The following is a 16,038-nucleotide window of genomic DNA, read 5'->3' as shown; positions in this document are numbered from 1 at the left end:
AGGATGTCGAGAATGACGAACGGCGATATAACAGCGACGCCAGTTCTCCTCGGTCTTCTCCCCAGATAGACGCAGAAGATAAGAAGCATCGTGTGGGTCCAACACATGTGTTGACTCTGGATAAGGAGGAGAGGGACGCAGACAAAGATTTGTCTGCCACTGGGCGAGGTGGAAAAGACGTGGAAGTTGAGCAAATACATGACAATCATATCGTGGGGAACAGCTATATCACCGGGGAGACAAAAGTGCTTGTTGCATGCTGAAAACATGGAGAAGACGCAATGAAGACATCACAAGATGTCAACGCGTGCGAGTTGCATGCGTAGGAACATGGCAACATAAACGTAGGACACCACCACGGAATGGATAAACAGGTAACGGGAGAGGCAAGATGTCTAAATCGCACATAGAACAAAAGTCATTTCATCGTCACCAAATTTCTTTCATCGCATGTGGGTTGTTTCACAAGAGCCCGATAGGAGTTTTTGATAATATATTGTTCTAGATTCGGATAGCTTCGATGATGACATGCTGAAGATCGCCGTCCAAGCTATTAAGCTTGTGATGCCACGAAATGAGAAACGCCAGATACACACTGTCCATGTACCATATGCTGGTGGGTATCGATGATATGCCTTTTCCGTTGAACGCCGAAAGCATGCTGAAACGATTTTGAACAAAAGGAAGTGTCCGATGCGCGTGGCATAGCCGACGATGCTGATGTGCTTGTTGAGATAATGGAGTATTGGTTCCGCCGTATCAAATGTATGTTCTCGCAGGCAATCGGTGGCTGTCCGATCAGGGCTGCTAGTCTGAGTCGCCGTCGCCATCCGGTGTGCGAGAATTCCTCTTCTTCTTGGATCCAGCAGGCCTGCCCCTTGCCTTCTTTGGTGTGTTGCCTAAGCTGACATTGCTCTTCCTCTTCCTGCCACGACCACTGGTAGGGAATGGCGTACCGTCTTCGCCAGTCTCGGTTGGGGTCTCATACCCTGCACCAAGTGCATCGTCTCCTTCGACGTCAATGAAGGTCTCGCGATCAACATCCAGTAAATCTGCAAAGTCATAACATTGTTTCACCATGCTCTCGCGGCTATCTAGAGCGCGCATGATCGTTTCGAAGCGTTCCCAAATTTCCTTGCCAGTGACGAGGTTGTTACGATGCGCAGGCTTGATGTGATCCTTTTGCGGAATGGGCGCGTTGCTCTTCATGGAGTAGCATTTTCGAACAAAAGTGCGAGTTTCCCACACCATCTGCAGGATCATACAAGCTGCGGTGATCTGACGAAGTCTGTCGTTGCTGATTGTTGGAGTAGCAGGTTGAGGTGCTGTCGGAACTGCCGCTGGTAGCATTGATGGAAATCCGTTTGCACCACTAGCTTCCAACATTTGTTGTTGGAACATATCTTGAGGCTGAGCTTGCACTGAATTCGCGTCTTGCTTTGGAAGTTCATCCGCGATGATAACTCCTATAGCGGGCCCTGTGGTGTTCAGGACCATCGCTTCAACTGCATGAAGGAACACAGCAAGCTCTTCCAGGTGAGGGAAGTCGAGCAAAGCCAGATTCTCCAGACAGAAGCGCGCGTACAAGACAGCCTCCGGTATAGTGCCACTCATATCCAGCTTTGAAAAGTCGAAGTCCACTTGTTTGCAAAAGTTATTGATGAACTTTTTGAGACTGGCTTTCTTGCCCGTCTTCAATGCCTCAAACAACTTCGCGAGCTTCGGAGTGTGTGTAGCTTCGACCATGCCATGAGGATCAGCGAACATGTTTAGTTGATACTTGAAAGCCATGTGGATGGCCTGCATGTACTCCTTTTCCAGATACGACTCTTGCTTCTCGTGAATGCGTCTATGTTCGTCGGCTGCAACTCGAGCCAGGCTTGACCAAGGCGAGGTCGCAAGAGCGACAAGCGCAGCACCACACTCCTTTGGATGAACAAGACCTTGGCGACTGATGCTAGCGATGATATCTGTGGCAACGACGGCAGACTCATTTTTGTTCTCCAATGCAGCTTTCACGAAATATTCTAAGAACTTCTGCGCCAGATGCAGCGTGGCATGATCGTTTCCGGTAGCCGTAAAAGACGTTTCCAAGCGCGCCGAGCCATTAGCAGCTCCTTTGCCGGTTGCAATTTGCGCACCAGTTTCCGAGCGCCGCTCAGCGACAGTGAAGAATTGCCTGAAGAATAACAGTGCGATGTGCTTCAGGGTGTCGTTTCCTTCGTTAACAAAGACAAGCTTGACCACCTTCTCCACTTCACTGCGCATGAAGTGCTCTGGCGACTGCTGGCATATGCCACCCATACTCTGCAGGGCTTGCTCGCGAATCTTCGGCTCCCAAATCTGCATGGTGAAAGGTCGGACCGTGTCTAATAGGAATAGAGATGGGGGAGGTGGATTCTTCTGGTTCAACATCGGCTCCAGGTGCTTCTTCAGAGATTCTTTTCCGTCGTGCTTGTTAAGGGACGCGCGGAGCTTGTTGTTGAACGATTCGACCTGTTGATCCAGGCTGCAAACTTGACCAAAAGCACCAATCAGAATTAGATAGGACATGATGGTATCAGCCTTCTGGGCTGCCTGCTCTTTGGTTAAGTCCAAAAGTGGCCTAAGGTTGCATATGACAGAGCAGATTGTGGCAAAAATCTTGTCAGTATCCATGCCCGGCATCTCGCTGATAGCCCACAAGCAGTGAATGACGTCAAGAAGAGTTTCTCTACTTGTAGGCCATCCCATCGATGCACATTTAGCCAGTTTAGGAACGTTGCGCTGAAGACTTGCTCGAATTTCTTCTGCGAAAGCATGCTGAAGTGGGGGAAGTGTCGGCAACACATGCCGAAATATAACGACCGTTGGCCGCACGAGGGCCACGTCATCCATGGTGGCGATGGTCTTGATGTATAGCTTCAGATGCCGCAGATGGTCGAGCGTGAACAGGGTCGGTTCGATCTTCGCGAAAACACTAAGGGTGTTCATAACGCGAGCTTGAGACTTGATATCCGTACCGCTTCCGGGAGCAATGGCTTCGTCTACCAAGTCGACAACCAGCTGTGCGCAAATCTTTCGGTTAGAAGCCGGACCCTTCGCTTCAGGTGACAGACAATGAGCGAAAAACTTCTCGAAAGCTTCCAAATGTACAGCGCTTTGCTCGATAGAGTCCAAGAGTTCTACCATGAAGGCTGCTCGTTGAGCACGGTTGAGCCTGTGCATACTGTCGTCGGTCTTGACATTGTTATTAGCTGCCGTCAACCATATCTCCTCGAGGACGTTGCGACCCAGCTCGGAAATTGCACTCTCACTATCCTGCGAAGGGAGGAGTAGAGGAGCGGCAATCTTGAGCCTATTATCATTTGAAGTGGAGCGGAGATAGATCTCTTTGAGTAGCTTGATGGCCTTTTTCTTGGGGCCGTTTGAGGGATCTGTGGTCATCTCCAGAATTTGTGGCAGCACATGGCGCTCGAGAGATGGTTCTTTGGCCAAGCAGTTCGACAGGAGCGAAAGCGTCGCCTCTCGGACCATCGGTGAACTGTCTCTAAGTGATGGGATCATGTTGATGACATGTCCTTCGGAGATGACCCGAGGATCTTTGTCCAGCAGTTGTTGCAATCCTGCTGTTCCTCTCGTCCGAAGCTTCGAAGAGCTCTTGTCCCGGGCGTATGCCTGCATATAGTTGACGATCTGCGAAAGGTACCTGCACACCTGGCTTTGTAAAGTGATGACGCCCGCGGCGAGTTTGCTCTGATCATCTGACACAGATTGGAATTTGCTATCAAGCACCGTCAGCTGGGGAACGAGCCTAAACAAGTTGGAAAACTTACTACTTCTGACTGAGCCACTTGGGGTCTGGAATCATGCTTTCCAGACAATGCTGAACAGTTTGTATTGCTTGCGGCCTGTGATCTGTATTTCCTTCTGGAACTGTTGGAAAGGTCTTAACGACAGCTGCCAGCCACGAGCTGATATGACAGCCAGTCGCTGCCTGCAGATGCGGGTCTTCCTGGGAGGGGCGTAAATCGAGATAATCGACCAGTGATTCGAGAACCATGCGGTACGGGCCATCGAAAGCTAGCAGATCCACATCATTAACCCTCTCCTTGACGTCTTCGCTCATGGCGTCATTCACAAGACGATCTAGTCTTGACGACAAATCGGACTGCGAAATGTCCAGCCTTTGCTTCATCTTCTTGAGTTGGTCTCTGAAATCAATCACGCCACAACCGATCCTCGCCATTGTTGTGAGTGCCATGTCTTTGTCGACCACAGAGTGTTTATTTGCTGAGTCGTCCTTGAGTATGTTGACCATACGAACCAAGAGGCTCTGCAAAAGTATGACAGCAGCCGGCCACTGGGGAGAACCAAGGACGTTACAAAAGTCGTCGATGAATAAGTCCAGAAGGTTGCGGAATGGCTTATCGCCTGATTTGGAAGTATTCGAGGCTTTGTCGCACAGTTGGGTTACAATATACATTGCCGTGCTGGTAGCTTCCACCGTCAAGTCTTGAGCAATCACTGCCGGCGTCCGGCCGGCGCCTCTCTTTGGGGCTTTCGAAGGTGCTTGGCCAGGCTCGTAATCGCTGGTATCGTCTTCAATCATGCCGCCAGCTGCGTCTCCGCCTTGTGACGCAAGACGAGTGCTCGGATTCGTTGCGACTACTTGGACAAATCGCATGAAAAGTGCAGATATCGTCATAATCGGGACTTCACGAGCCGACAAGAATTGCCTCGCGCTCGCTTTTTTGTCGGGCAGCTTCTCCAGGTTGCCTAGAATACCATTTAGAATCGAATGCCGTTGGCTTGGGTATCGAGCGAAAATCTGGGCAAGAACATCCATGACTTTCTGGCGGAAATGCTCGAACTTCTTGATACTAAACACCGAATCCTTCTCGTTCTCGCTATTCTGCTCAACGAGCAGTTCCAACGTCAGATACTCTAAAGTATTGAGTGCCCGGTCCGGCAGGTTGTATTTGCCCATCAGCGTAGCAAAGCGGGTAAGGACTGCTCCACACAGTCGCAGCACCATCTGCAGATCTGGCCTATGAGCCGATGCTGCAGTAAAAAGGTCTTGAGCCTCCCCAGACCGCCGAGATTGAACGACAGGCACAATGCAGGCATTCTTGATTAGCTTCGTGAGATCAACAATAGAATCGATAATGTCCTCTCGTCGCATCCGATAGTCGTCACGACCCTCGATCATGGTTTCCAGCAGGAGCTTGGATGACTTGAGCGCGAGCTTGGCTGTTGTAATGCTCTCGGTAAGCTCCAGGGTAGTCTCATCCTGTGGAAAGAGCCCATTCTTAGTTGCACACACGACAGCGGGGTGTAGTAGTGATTGTATCTCCATGGCAAGGTCCACAGGAAGCGCATTGAAGCGGCCGAGACTGACAACACCGGACATCTTCTCTGAAAGAGCCTCCATTGAGCGGGGTTTGAGAACGTTGAACTCGCCGTCAGGAGTTGGGATTCTGGTGAAGTGCAGTGAGCCGTCAAGATCATCTTTGTCTTCGCTCAGACTGGCGACTAGAGAGTTGAGAATCTCAATCTTCCCGTCAGCGATCTCTCGTTCGTGGGGTCTCAAGACTGCAACGCCGCTCTCGGCTCTGTTGTCCTCCTTCCTTTGTGACAAGCTTCCAATCTCGATGTTGTCGATGTACTTGTAGTCGGCGCGTGGAACCGCTTTTGGCTTTATCATAACGGCCGGACCAGGAGGCCGCACTGGTGTGCTGCTGGGAGCCGACGAAAGAGCGCTTGACGAGAAGGGTAAATCTATGTTTTGCGTGAAGGCATGGCCGTTGGAGGTGGCCTGGGGCGGTGTGGGCGCTGGGCGCGGCAGTTGTGGAGGTTCAGCTTTTCGGGAAGGTGCCGACTCTGATCGAGGCTGTTCGGGTGCTTTGACATTCGGTGCTGTCCTTGTTAGTGGTTGCACCGGGAAAGTGACAAAGAGGCCTACCCGTATATGCCACATCCGTCTGGTCGTAAAGCCTGCGCGCGAAGGGGCTCAGATCAGAGATAGCGCTGCGAGTATCTCCGTTGGTGTTCTTGACGGGACTGTCCGGCGGGGGCGTTGGTAGTTGCGGCATGGGCTTGAAGTGACTGTGGGTGTTAGACAAGACTTCCAGGTACGGCAAGAGCGTAGACCCACTACTCTGGCAGACTATCGCGAAGTAGGAGGTTGCGAAGCTGGTTGAGGGTATCATGCAGATGCTGGGCGGTGGACTGGCCTTGGATCTCGGCGTTCAAGATTCCGACAGCCTTCTTCGCGGCTTTTTGTTGCTCGGGGTTTAGGGTAGAGGGTGGCGTAGGAGGCTCGGCGGTTGGGAAGGGTATGATTTCTGGTGGTTATTAGCCAGGTGAGAGAAAAGCGCTTGGGCAAAGGGCGCAAGTGAAGTAGAGCGACGCACCGGGCGAGAAGGGGATGATGGAGGTAAAGGGCGAATACGGAAGGGCCTCATCCACTGTGGGCGGAGGCCTTCTGAACGGGAGCGCGCCTCCGTTGGCATGATGCCAGTCGCCATTCATTGCCGCTTGTGGTGTTGAGCACTTGCGGACAGGCGCAGTCGAGGTGTGGTGGTAGACTTGGATTGGACGGGTTGGGCATGCAGCTATATCATCGTGCGTGCGCGCATGCTATGCTCCGGTAGCTGGACAGTCGCTGCCTGGTAGAGTGATGGTAGCAAACTTGTTGTAAAAGTACCATGCGATGCGACCGGGAGCATGAATGCATGTGGTGGTGCACGACATTCAGACGCGTTCTCACCGCCTGCCATTCCCGTCCTAGCTTGGCTGCAGCCGCGGAAGTCGCGATTCCCTGTAACTTTTTTCCTCAACTCCAACACCAATCACCCGCACCAAGACGATAAATCGATAAATCACCCACCATGTCTGCTATTGGTAGTCTTGTCTTTTGCACCGACTGCGGAAATCTCCTCGACGGATCTGCCGGCAAGCAAAATGTCATCTTGACCTGCGCGGCATGCGGAGCGCAATGTAAAGGTATGCGCCGTCTATGTTGCGCATGCAGAAGAGTAGAAGATTTAACCGACCGCAGATACATCGTCCAAGACTGTCGTCACAGTTTCGAAGCCAACCGCTTTCCCGTCGTCGCTGCGCGCAAAGAGATCCGAGGTTCAGACCATATCCGAAGAGGACGTTCAGACGAGCAGCGTCATCAATCATCCATGCGAGAAATGCGGAAGAGAGGAAGTGCGATACTACACACAACAACTGCGAAGCGCAGATGAAGGAAGTACTGTCTTCTACGAGTGCGACTGCGGTCACAAGTACGTTCAATCGTCCATGCCAAGAGCTGAGCTTATGCTAATTGCTATGTTACAGATGGAATACCAACAACTGAAGCGGAAATTCTACCTATGTGGCCATTTTGAATTCTAGATACCCCGAACGCCGTATGCATGCAATCCCTTGGGCTGCGCTAAGCTGCAACAGCTTGCGGCACGATCGCGTACTCCATCTCTCCGTTCTTCTCAAACTCTGCCATGTCAAGTGCTACGACCACACTGTCGCGCACCACCTGCTCTGGGTCGTTCAAAAATTTACGCAGAGTATCCTCGACACCCTCTTCATCGCCCAAGCTTCCAAGTGCCTCGGCTGCCTCATGTCGGACCATGCTTGCCTCCTTTGTGTTACTGAGCGCTTCTGTAAGACTAGGGATGGATGCGGGGTGTGACAGCTGCCCAAAGACAAAGGCGATTTCGTGGCGGAAGAGAGCAGATGGGTCTGTGAATCCGCGAGCGAGCGCCTGTACGGCCGGAACGGCAGTTGGGAGGTCCGGCGGCGATGAAAGATCGCGCAGGGCGAACATGGCTCGGTAGCGCTGGAACAAGGGCAAGGAGGTGTCGAGCAGTGTCTTTTCAAGTTCGGGGATCGATGCCTTCTCCGTACTCTGTGGTAGTGGTGGCGCAGGGTCGATGGACGTGAAGTCGCTGTGTAGTAGTCAGCAAGAAAGTAGAATACGCAGGAATTGAAATAAGCATACCTCTTCTTCAGCTTCTCCTGCCCCTTCTGCAGCCCATGGTCCCACTCTATGCGGTCCACAGCAATGTCGCAAGTTTCCCGTACGACATCGATCTCTTTAACGTCGTCCCTCAATGTCCTTAGCAGCTCAAGACTGCTCTTGTCGCTCAGTGCACCAAGTGCCTCGGCAGCCTCGTGCCTGCACATGGAGTCCTCCTCTTTATCCTCCAATACGTCCCTCAAGGGCGCGATGGCAGCATCGTGCCCCGACTGACCCAGGCAGTAGGCGAGTTCATGCTTCAACAGAGCTGACGGCGATGCGAAAGCGGCGGCAATGGCCTCGATGGCGGGAACAGTCTGCGCACTGGGTGGCTGCAGGCCCGCAAGGTGCTTGAGAGAGAAAAGAGCGCGAAAGCGGCGGGCGAGGGGCTCCGACTCCGAGGTGAGGATGTTGCGAAGCGTAGGAACTTGGGTGTCCTGCTCTGTGACTGCCATTTTGCTGCTGTGGAAAAGAAAAGTAATCGCGAACGTAGTTCTTCACGCAAATGTCTTCCGAAAGCGGCTCGACTCTTTTTTGGCGGGGATGCAGAGATCTGGTGGGGTGTCAAAGTTCCATCTGATAAGATCTTCACCGCACCTGCATTCACAGCGGTTGACGCTAGTCGGATACGGTTAGACATAATGTGACAGCGTGGCAGACCAGTTGACCGAGTCCAGGGCTGCATGAGCCATGCAGGAACAAGCCGCTCCGTTCACCTTACTTTCACTAGCTATGACTCCTTTTTGCCCCGTCTTTACTCCCCGTGAGTGAAAGACTCAGCCGGTCAACAGCGCATCAAAGGGACAAAGACTATACCTGGGCCTGCCGCATGGGGAATCGAGTAGCCTCACCCTCACCTTCACTTCACCGCGACTTCGCATATCGCCTGCAAACCCCCACCACGCTCCTTACACGTCACGCCCACCACGAAGTGACGGGGACACTTCTTTTACGCGACCAGACTCGACCGCTCCCACCTTCCACTTAGTATGGCGTTTCTTCGCGGAGTGTCCGATTGCTTCTGGAACTATGTCAGTCCGCGCAAGACACAACAGCGCCGGGAGAAGCCGTACGCCTTCAAGGTGCCTGCGCTCCCCACTCGATCCGCTGCTCTGTCAAAACACACCACACCACCGCCTACACGAGACATGAGTCCCGAAACGCACGTCAAGACCCGGGGACTCAGCCCACCGAGCACTCACTACGATATCGATGCGACGCTGCTACCGCCCTCCCCACCAGCTTCGGCTATGTCGTCCAAGGACCTGGAAGGAGATACCCTGGTCGCGCATTCGCCCATCGCACTCGCGAGGGACCACGAAAACGATGGCTCTTCGGCCGACCTATGGGATGCGAACGAAGAGACCATGGTCGTTGATGACGGCACCTACATGGTCGTACAGAAGAAAGTCAATCACGACCAGGAGCGGTACAGACAAGATCAACAAGCCCGTGAGCTGCGTGACGCTGGTTGGTCTGAGGACGCGGTCTTTCTTTTTCAGAAGCTGGGCATGCGCGGATTTGAGCCACTGATGCCCATTAGCTGGATCGATGATCTCGAGACTGTCCCCGCAGACCTATTCACCGAGAACATAGACAAGGCCTTCATCAAGCCAGCCTCCGGTACTGATTACAGTGGTATGTTACGATCTTGTAGTTGCTAAGAGGATCTTACTAACAGCGTCCAGCGCAGCATGCTCTCGAGAAGCTGTTCGACCTGGGCGGTGTCGCTCGCGACGCCTGGCAGACGCGGACGAGGCGCGCTCCCCACTTCCAGATCGGCAAGGCTATCAAGGCATACACAAAATGGGCTATGAAAGACGGTAGAGTCGAGCATCTCTGGTCCCAGCTCCCTCTATTCCAAACCGTCACCTTCTCGAGACATGTACACCCGGCCGTGGGAGAGCGCAAGATGATCGAGAAGCTTGGTCGGCTACACGAGCTATGGTACGACGCTCTACAGATCGATGAGGCAGCAGCCCGCGGAGATGCTATTGTACCTGAAGTCCCGACCCTCTATGGTATCACTGCAACGCACACCGTCATGGCATTTGTGAGCTACGCGCCGCCGACCTTAAAGAACGAACAACCTTCACTACGTTTACTCGCCATGTACGACTTTATGCAGGAAGGCTGTGATGTTTGGAACTCACTTGCTATCTCCATCTTCATCATTCACGCGAGGAACAGAATGATGCAGTTGAGGGAGTTGCTTCCAGAGCCGGAGGTATCAACCAGCGAAGACCCTGATCTTTGAACGACGAACACGAAACGAAATACACAACACACGAGAATGGATGAAAGAGATGACAAACTACGTAATGAACGAGATGGATATGGTTATGAACGATGAGAACGATTTCAGTGCGAGGCCTTTTGCTTCTAGATATACCCGGTTATGAGCGCAATACCCCCAGTTTTCTTTTATTTCCTTTGTCAGATTGGCTGAACGACTGATGTCGGGCTCCGCCAGAGAGCTGGAGACGACGAATACCCCAGATTGCGTCACTTTGCACATGCCTCAACGCAAGCAAATTTGCGGTGGTTGACGTGACAGAACGAAGAAGATGAAATTGATCCAAGCAATTACATAGTAATTATTGAAAAAAACTGATATATCATACAATTGTATTTCTCTGCATGATTGTGATACTGACTTCTGCATATATCGCGACCCTGTTGACGCCGTAACTCCACATTTCGTGAGTTGGTGCCTCTTTTCCTTTATATCCCCTCATACCCCTTCAACCTCTCCTGGAGCGGCTTTTGTGCCCTTGATCAGACCTCTTTCCTCGGAGTCCACACCCAACCTGCTTCTTGACAGATCCTCAGATCTTCAAGCTTCTTCTCCAAATCCAACATGCAGTCCCTGCAGTGTCCCGAGAAAATGGTTATGGAATTGGTGGGGTTTTGACACGGTAGTCGATACCTGCTTCCGGGATCTGCGCCGCACATGGTGAACGGGTTGTCGTAGACTTGTGTCTTGTGCTCGCATGCGGTATGGTGGTAGAAGTTGCGTCTGCACATTGTTGTTAGATTGTGGTTTTGGTGAAGATGTAGGCTTGGAATTGGAGATTTGACTGGGAGACTGGGGACTGAGGAGGTTGTTGGTGTTGTTAGTGATAGCGAAAGTCTGGTTAGTAGCAGAGGTTGGAGAATACACGCTATTCAGTCACAGTGAATTCGAGTTTGCTACGTCCTTGTCGTTGTCGAGGTGAAGTAAGAACTTTTCCAGTGCACCTCTGAGTACCCTGCAGGAAGTCATGGTAAAGCTAGATTTTGAGCTTTCCACGATCGCAAGACCTTGTAGGAGCCTAGTTGAAGAGTGACAGGTTACGGTATTATCGAAGGAGAGCAAAATATCAGCAACTGGGGGTGGACAGTTCGTTACTGTGGTCTCCTTGCAAAGCCTAGCTCACGTGATGTTTCACTCAATCCGAGCTCCATTGTACCAACCTGCACAGCGTGCCCCTTCATACTCGGCGGTTCAACCAAGCTTCCACGCATTCTCCTTTCACCCACCGGGACAAGACATCTTATACAGTACCAAGAGTCTGGGCAAGCAAGCCCGCTGTGCGGTGTCTAGACTGTAGAATCTGGGGTACAGACGGCTATGTAAACATTTACCGTACGTGATGGCGCACAATATGGCGGGTAAAACGTGATTGGCGCGTTAAGTTCCCCGGATCCCCAGAACTGGCTGCTATTCTCCGGGATACGGGGAAATGTCGTGTTGTGATCACCTCGCATTACGCAAGGGGCGCTGCGTACATGTGAAGAGGGAATTGCGGCTGCGGTGATGCAGACGTGGTGATGCGTCGTTTACGGATATGACAACCCCATGTGATGGCATGCAAGAACTCATTTAGACGTTCTTGGTAACAAGGGGAGTGGTTCGGAAAGCCTGCCGTATATATGAAGTCAGGAGATCGATCCATATTCGCAAGATCTCAAGGACCAGGGACGGTGGTCTTGCGCAGCCGGGCTGAGGGGTCGGAGAACTCATTACGATCTCGTAACTATGATTGCGGATTCGTGCTGCCGACATGTTCGCTGATTATGCTGGTCCAGAACATGAGCGCAGTGACGGTGAGAAGGAGACAAGCGGTATGCGGCTCAAGCAAGATGCAGGCAAACGTCTCTTGGCAGCGCGCTTGGACGCCCCACGAAAATATCGCAGTCCTTCATCTGTTGCTGTGACATCGCCAACACCTCACGAACTATGCCTGAAGTACTTGCTAAGCTTCTTGGATATCGAGCAATCACCATACAATGTGTAAGAGATGCGCCTTTTGCCGCCACTTCTAGCCTTGGAAGCGCCACACGTGTCACGCGGCTTCACATAGATTACCACCTCACAACTCCACTGTTCGGTGTTCACGCCAAGACGTTCTTTAACCGCAGGAAGATTGTAAAGGCGGAGAGCTTGGCATATGCATGCCATAGAGCTTGGGAGCACACGTGGATGGGTGCTTGCCAGGACAGTCGTAGCGCCGCCATGACCCGAAGCCCACTCCACCACGGAGATATTGACATGTAGGTTAATGACCGCCCGGTCTTGTCCCGTAACCGTTTGTTTCAAGTTACAGACCAATCACACCGGAAGCTGCGCCGGCATTTCGCATGCCTTTCTTTCCAGAAGCCAAGCCCGGCATAGTGGTGTCTCTCCTATCGCAGCACTTGATCTACATCCTAGCTGCTAAGAGACGGACGGCCGTAGCGATGGCGAGAATGTTTGTCTTGGTCCCGCCAGCAGAACCGGGGCTACCCCATTGAACCACCAAGCCGCGGTTTGTAGCGGAGCAAAGGCATATAAAGCCATCTTGAGTCGCCTCATAGATCACCACCACGATCAAACATCTCTTCGCTTCCTACCACAAGCAACTCATATTCAAGATGGTCTCTTTCACCTCCCTCTTCACTGCTGCTATTGCGGCCACTGGCGTTTTCGCTGCTCCCGCCACTGATGTAGCTGCTCGTTCGCCTAGTGACCTTGTTGCCCGCCAGAGCACTCCCAACGCTGAGGGAACTCACAACGGCTGCTGTAAGTCGTATCATGAAGCAATATGTTGAGCATAGCTGATCATGTGTCTAGTCTACTCTTGGTGGACTGATGGTGGCTCCCGTGTCACCTACACCAACGGTGCTGGCGGAAGCTACAGCGTCAACTGGGGAAGCGGTGGCAACTTCGTCGGTGGAAAGGGATGGAACCCTGGATCCGCCCGGTATGTTAACCCAAGCAACTGCATGCTTGATGTGACACCTTTGCTGACCATGTATCAGTACCATCACCTACTCGGGTACCTACAACCCCAACGGCAACTCCTACCTTGCCATCTACGGCTGGACTCGCAACCCGCTCGTCGAGTACTACGTCGTTGAGAACTTCGGGTGAGCAATGTCCCTGTACGGACTGCATGAGAGATATACACTAACACCATAAAGAACCTACGACCCATCTTCTCAAGCCTCGAACAAGGGCACCTTGACCGCCGATGGCTCTTCCTACAAGATCGCCCAGTCGACCCGTACCAACCAGCCATCCATCGATGGAACTAGGACCTTTCAGCAGTACTGGTCTGTTCGCCAGAACAAGCGTTCCAGCGGATCTGTCAACATGAAGACTCACTTTGACGCCTGGGCCAGCAAGGGCATGACTCTTGGTAGCCACTACTACCAGATCGTCGCCACTGAGGGCTACTTCTCCACTGGCTCCGCTTCCATCACCGTCAACTGCCCGTAAGCTTTCCATCGTGGAAAGACTCAACTTCCTGAGGCGGTGACGCAGATGCTGTGATGGTGCAAGGGTGTGAAGATGCCAAAGGTCGTTCACTTCCCTGGCGACTTCTTTACTGTAAATATTATCTTACGCTGGTTTGCTAGCACGAAAATGTCAAACTTTTGCCATTCCACATACCAATTCACGTCGCTGTCAATCACTGGTGCCAACTCTTCACGCGCGCGACATACTAAAGCAATGCGCGAGACTGAAGTTGCTTTCTCATATACATTTCCTGAATATTAGACTTGACAATGTGCCTTCGCCACTACATACTACACTCATGCCGGCACAGGTTGCTCCGTTCTATACACCCTTTTACGTTATGTCCACGAGCCGAACATCGCCCCCCACAGCGTCAATGCAACAGGGTCGAAGACCGAATGCACCCCGAAAGTAAACCGTGTCCAGGCTGTCTGAGGAAAGAGCAAGATCGTAGAAGTAGGGAAGACAACAAAGCCAAGAAACCACGGGACCCTCGTTGGCCCGGCGGCCCGAAATGGTCTGGCTATCGCGGTATAGGGGGAAAAGATAGTTACCGCGACGATGTACCGCAGTAGGTAGCAGATGTGAGAGACCAGACTGCGGGCAAGGTGAGGTTGATGGAGCTCATGATGACTCGATGGCCCTGGAGGCGTCGAAGCGCCCGTCATAGCCACGTCTGTAGGTCAGCTCACCTTTACCTCCTCTCACAAGCCTATGACAGCTGGTAGGTACAGTAGAGACCCCACCTAGATCTTCTCACTTATATGTTCCTTCCCACCACTACTTCATCTAGTCATCAGCATCCTCTCGACTTCTCGGTTCATACTGTAACATAAACTACCTCACCTGGTCCCTTTCCGAGACACAACCTAAGGGCTCGCACCATGACGGACAACCCAGGAAACCCCCCAAAGTCTTCCGATCGCTACACTCTAGCAGAACTTCACCAAGAGATTGCAAGAGACGAAAACTGGCGAACAAACTATCGCTTCTTACCCAAGGCCTTAAAAGCAAATCTTAAATTTCACCTGGTAATTCGAACCGGGAGCGAGAGAAACTTGCTGATTGGGTATTACAACAACCACAAACATCTGCGTGTACACGCTCGAGTGTGCCCTTCGGCGAGTGGCCTTCTCAACCTAGTGAACGTGCATCTTCACGATGGCACTTCAATAGGGATGCATCGAGCACATATAAGAAACGACACTTTGCTGCTGCAAAAGGTGAAGTACGTTGAGCCTTTCAACCTGCTGGACAACATTGGCAGCATCAAATGGCGCACGTCACTACGCTTCCTAGTCTTATACTATTTCCTCGAACAAAAGCTTATCGACCGTACTATCTTCACAAAAGATGGATTGGAGTCGTTGCAGAGGGCATGTAAGAGCATCGCCGATGGGCAAATTCGGTTTGAGAAAAGGCCAACGCGCCCACTTCTCGTCATTCCAAAAAGCGTCCAGACCACAGAAGCCCAGACTCGGCCGGGATCAGAAGAAGACGACGAAGACGAAGATTTTGAAGGCATACTCGTCAAGCGGGAGGATATGCCAGCCGTGCTAGTGAAAGCAACTGAGGATGATCCTACACGTGCGGTCAGTACCACGGTGCAACGAGACGGCATCGTTGCCGCAAGGCCATTCCCGAAGACAATGACCAGTCAAAAGAATCCAGAGCGGAGTTGCGGACATGCGTCAGCTGGAACTATCTTCGCATGCGAGTCTAAGAGAAAAAGGTCTGCGGATGACCATGCCAAGAGAGAGAAGGAGCAGGACAGAGAAGAGGATGCGAAGCTAGTAGTAAGTTGCATAGTGATTACCTAGAACCACTAAAATTAACTCTTCTCTCAGTGCAGCCGCTTCAAGCGCCTCGCACAGATCAAAATTGAGAGTCTGCAAAGGGAAGCGACTGCGATCCAGGATACGTTGAATGCGCACACCATGACATTCAACGAGGCCGTGATGGCGGTTTCGACTTATGAAAAGGCTCTCCTAGTTGCAAAAGCAAGGCTGGAGGCAGTACAAGCTGCAAAGGCGGCCACGGAGACAAAATTGGAGGAAGTGCGCAGTGAGATAACCACCAAGAGCTGGATATTTCAGGAAGGCTTTGAGTCTTTCTACAGTTGAAGAACTTGAGGTACCAAAACATTGTAGGTTTTTCACCAGGAGCTACGGAAGGAATGACTTTACGGTTGCGATTTAGGTGTTGGCGTCGGAGTTCTCAAGGGGGTTGCGAAAATAACGACTGATTGTGAACTAAAAGTCTTCGC

General features: G+C 52.0%; 6 protein-coding genes across 6 annotated transcripts; 4 read left to right on the top strand and 2 right to left on the bottom strand.

The window, feature by feature from the left end:
• Positions 1-807: 807 nt before the first annotated feature.
• On the bottom strand, positions 808-6,513 carry J4E90_005477 (uncharacterized protein; the record flags this gene model as incomplete). Its single annotated transcript, XM_051435030.1, has 5 exons — positions 808-3,763; positions 3,816-5,898; positions 5,945-6,087; positions 6,137-6,326; positions 6,396-6,513. The coding sequence occupies 5 exons, from the start codon at positions 6,511-6,513 to the stop codon at positions 808-810; spliced, it is 5,490 nt and encodes a 1,829-aa protein (XP_051291054.1).
• A 359-nt stretch (positions 6,514-6,872) lies between these two features.
• Positions 6,873-7,348, top strand: J4E90_005476 (uncharacterized protein; the record flags this gene model as incomplete). The annotated part of the gene is made up of 3 exons (XM_051435029.1): positions 6,873-6,987; positions 7,043-7,274; positions 7,330-7,348. The coding sequence occupies 3 exons, from the start codon at positions 6,873-6,875 to the stop codon at positions 7,346-7,348; spliced, it is 366 nt and encodes a 121-aa protein (XP_051291053.1).
• A 78-nt stretch (positions 7,349-7,426) lies between these two features.
• Positions 7,427-8,463, bottom strand: LIA1 (deoxyhypusine hydroxylase; the record flags this gene model as incomplete). Its single annotated transcript, XM_051435028.1, has 2 exons — positions 7,427-7,937; positions 7,991-8,463. 2 exons carry the CDS (start codon positions 8,461-8,463, stop codon positions 7,427-7,429), a joined length of 984 nt encoding a protein of 327 aa, XP_051291052.1.
• Positions 8,464-8,997: 534 nt separating this feature from the next.
• J4E90_005474 (uncharacterized protein) lies at positions 8,998-10,265 on the top strand (the record flags this gene model as incomplete). Its single annotated transcript, XM_051435027.1, has 2 exons — positions 8,998-9,646; positions 9,697-10,265. The coding sequence occupies 2 exons, from the start codon at positions 8,998-9,000 to the stop codon at positions 10,263-10,265; spliced, it is 1,218 nt and encodes a 405-aa protein (XP_051291051.1).
• Positions 10,266-12,904: 2,639 nt separating this feature from the next.
• Positions 12,905-13,751, top strand: XYL1_2 (NAD(P)H-dependent D-xylose reductase (XR); the record flags this gene model as incomplete). Its single annotated transcript, XM_051435026.1, has 4 exons — positions 12,905-13,052; positions 13,104-13,233; positions 13,292-13,399; positions 13,454-13,751. The coding sequence occupies 4 exons, from the start codon at positions 12,905-12,907 to the stop codon at positions 13,749-13,751; spliced, it is 684 nt and encodes a 227-aa protein (XP_051291050.1).
• Positions 13,752-14,656: 905 nt separating this feature from the next.
• On the top strand, positions 14,657-15,895 carry J4E90_005472 (uncharacterized protein; the record flags this gene model as incomplete). The annotated part of the gene is made up of 3 exons (XM_051435025.1): positions 14,657-14,803; positions 15,002-15,568; positions 15,620-15,895. 3 exons carry the CDS (start codon positions 14,657-14,659, stop codon positions 15,893-15,895), a joined length of 990 nt encoding a protein of 329 aa, XP_051291049.1.
• Positions 15,896-16,038: the final 143 nt, after the last annotated feature.

This window comes from Alternaria incomplexa (assembly GCF_024043165.1).
Source record: "Alternaria incomplexa strain BMP 0042 chromosome Unknown scaffold_7, whole genome shotgun sequence".
NCBI lineage: Eukaryota > Fungi > Ascomycota > Dothideomycetes > Pleosporales > Pleosporaceae > Alternaria > Alternaria incomplexa.
This window is presented reverse-complemented; position numbering and strand designations above follow the sequence as displayed.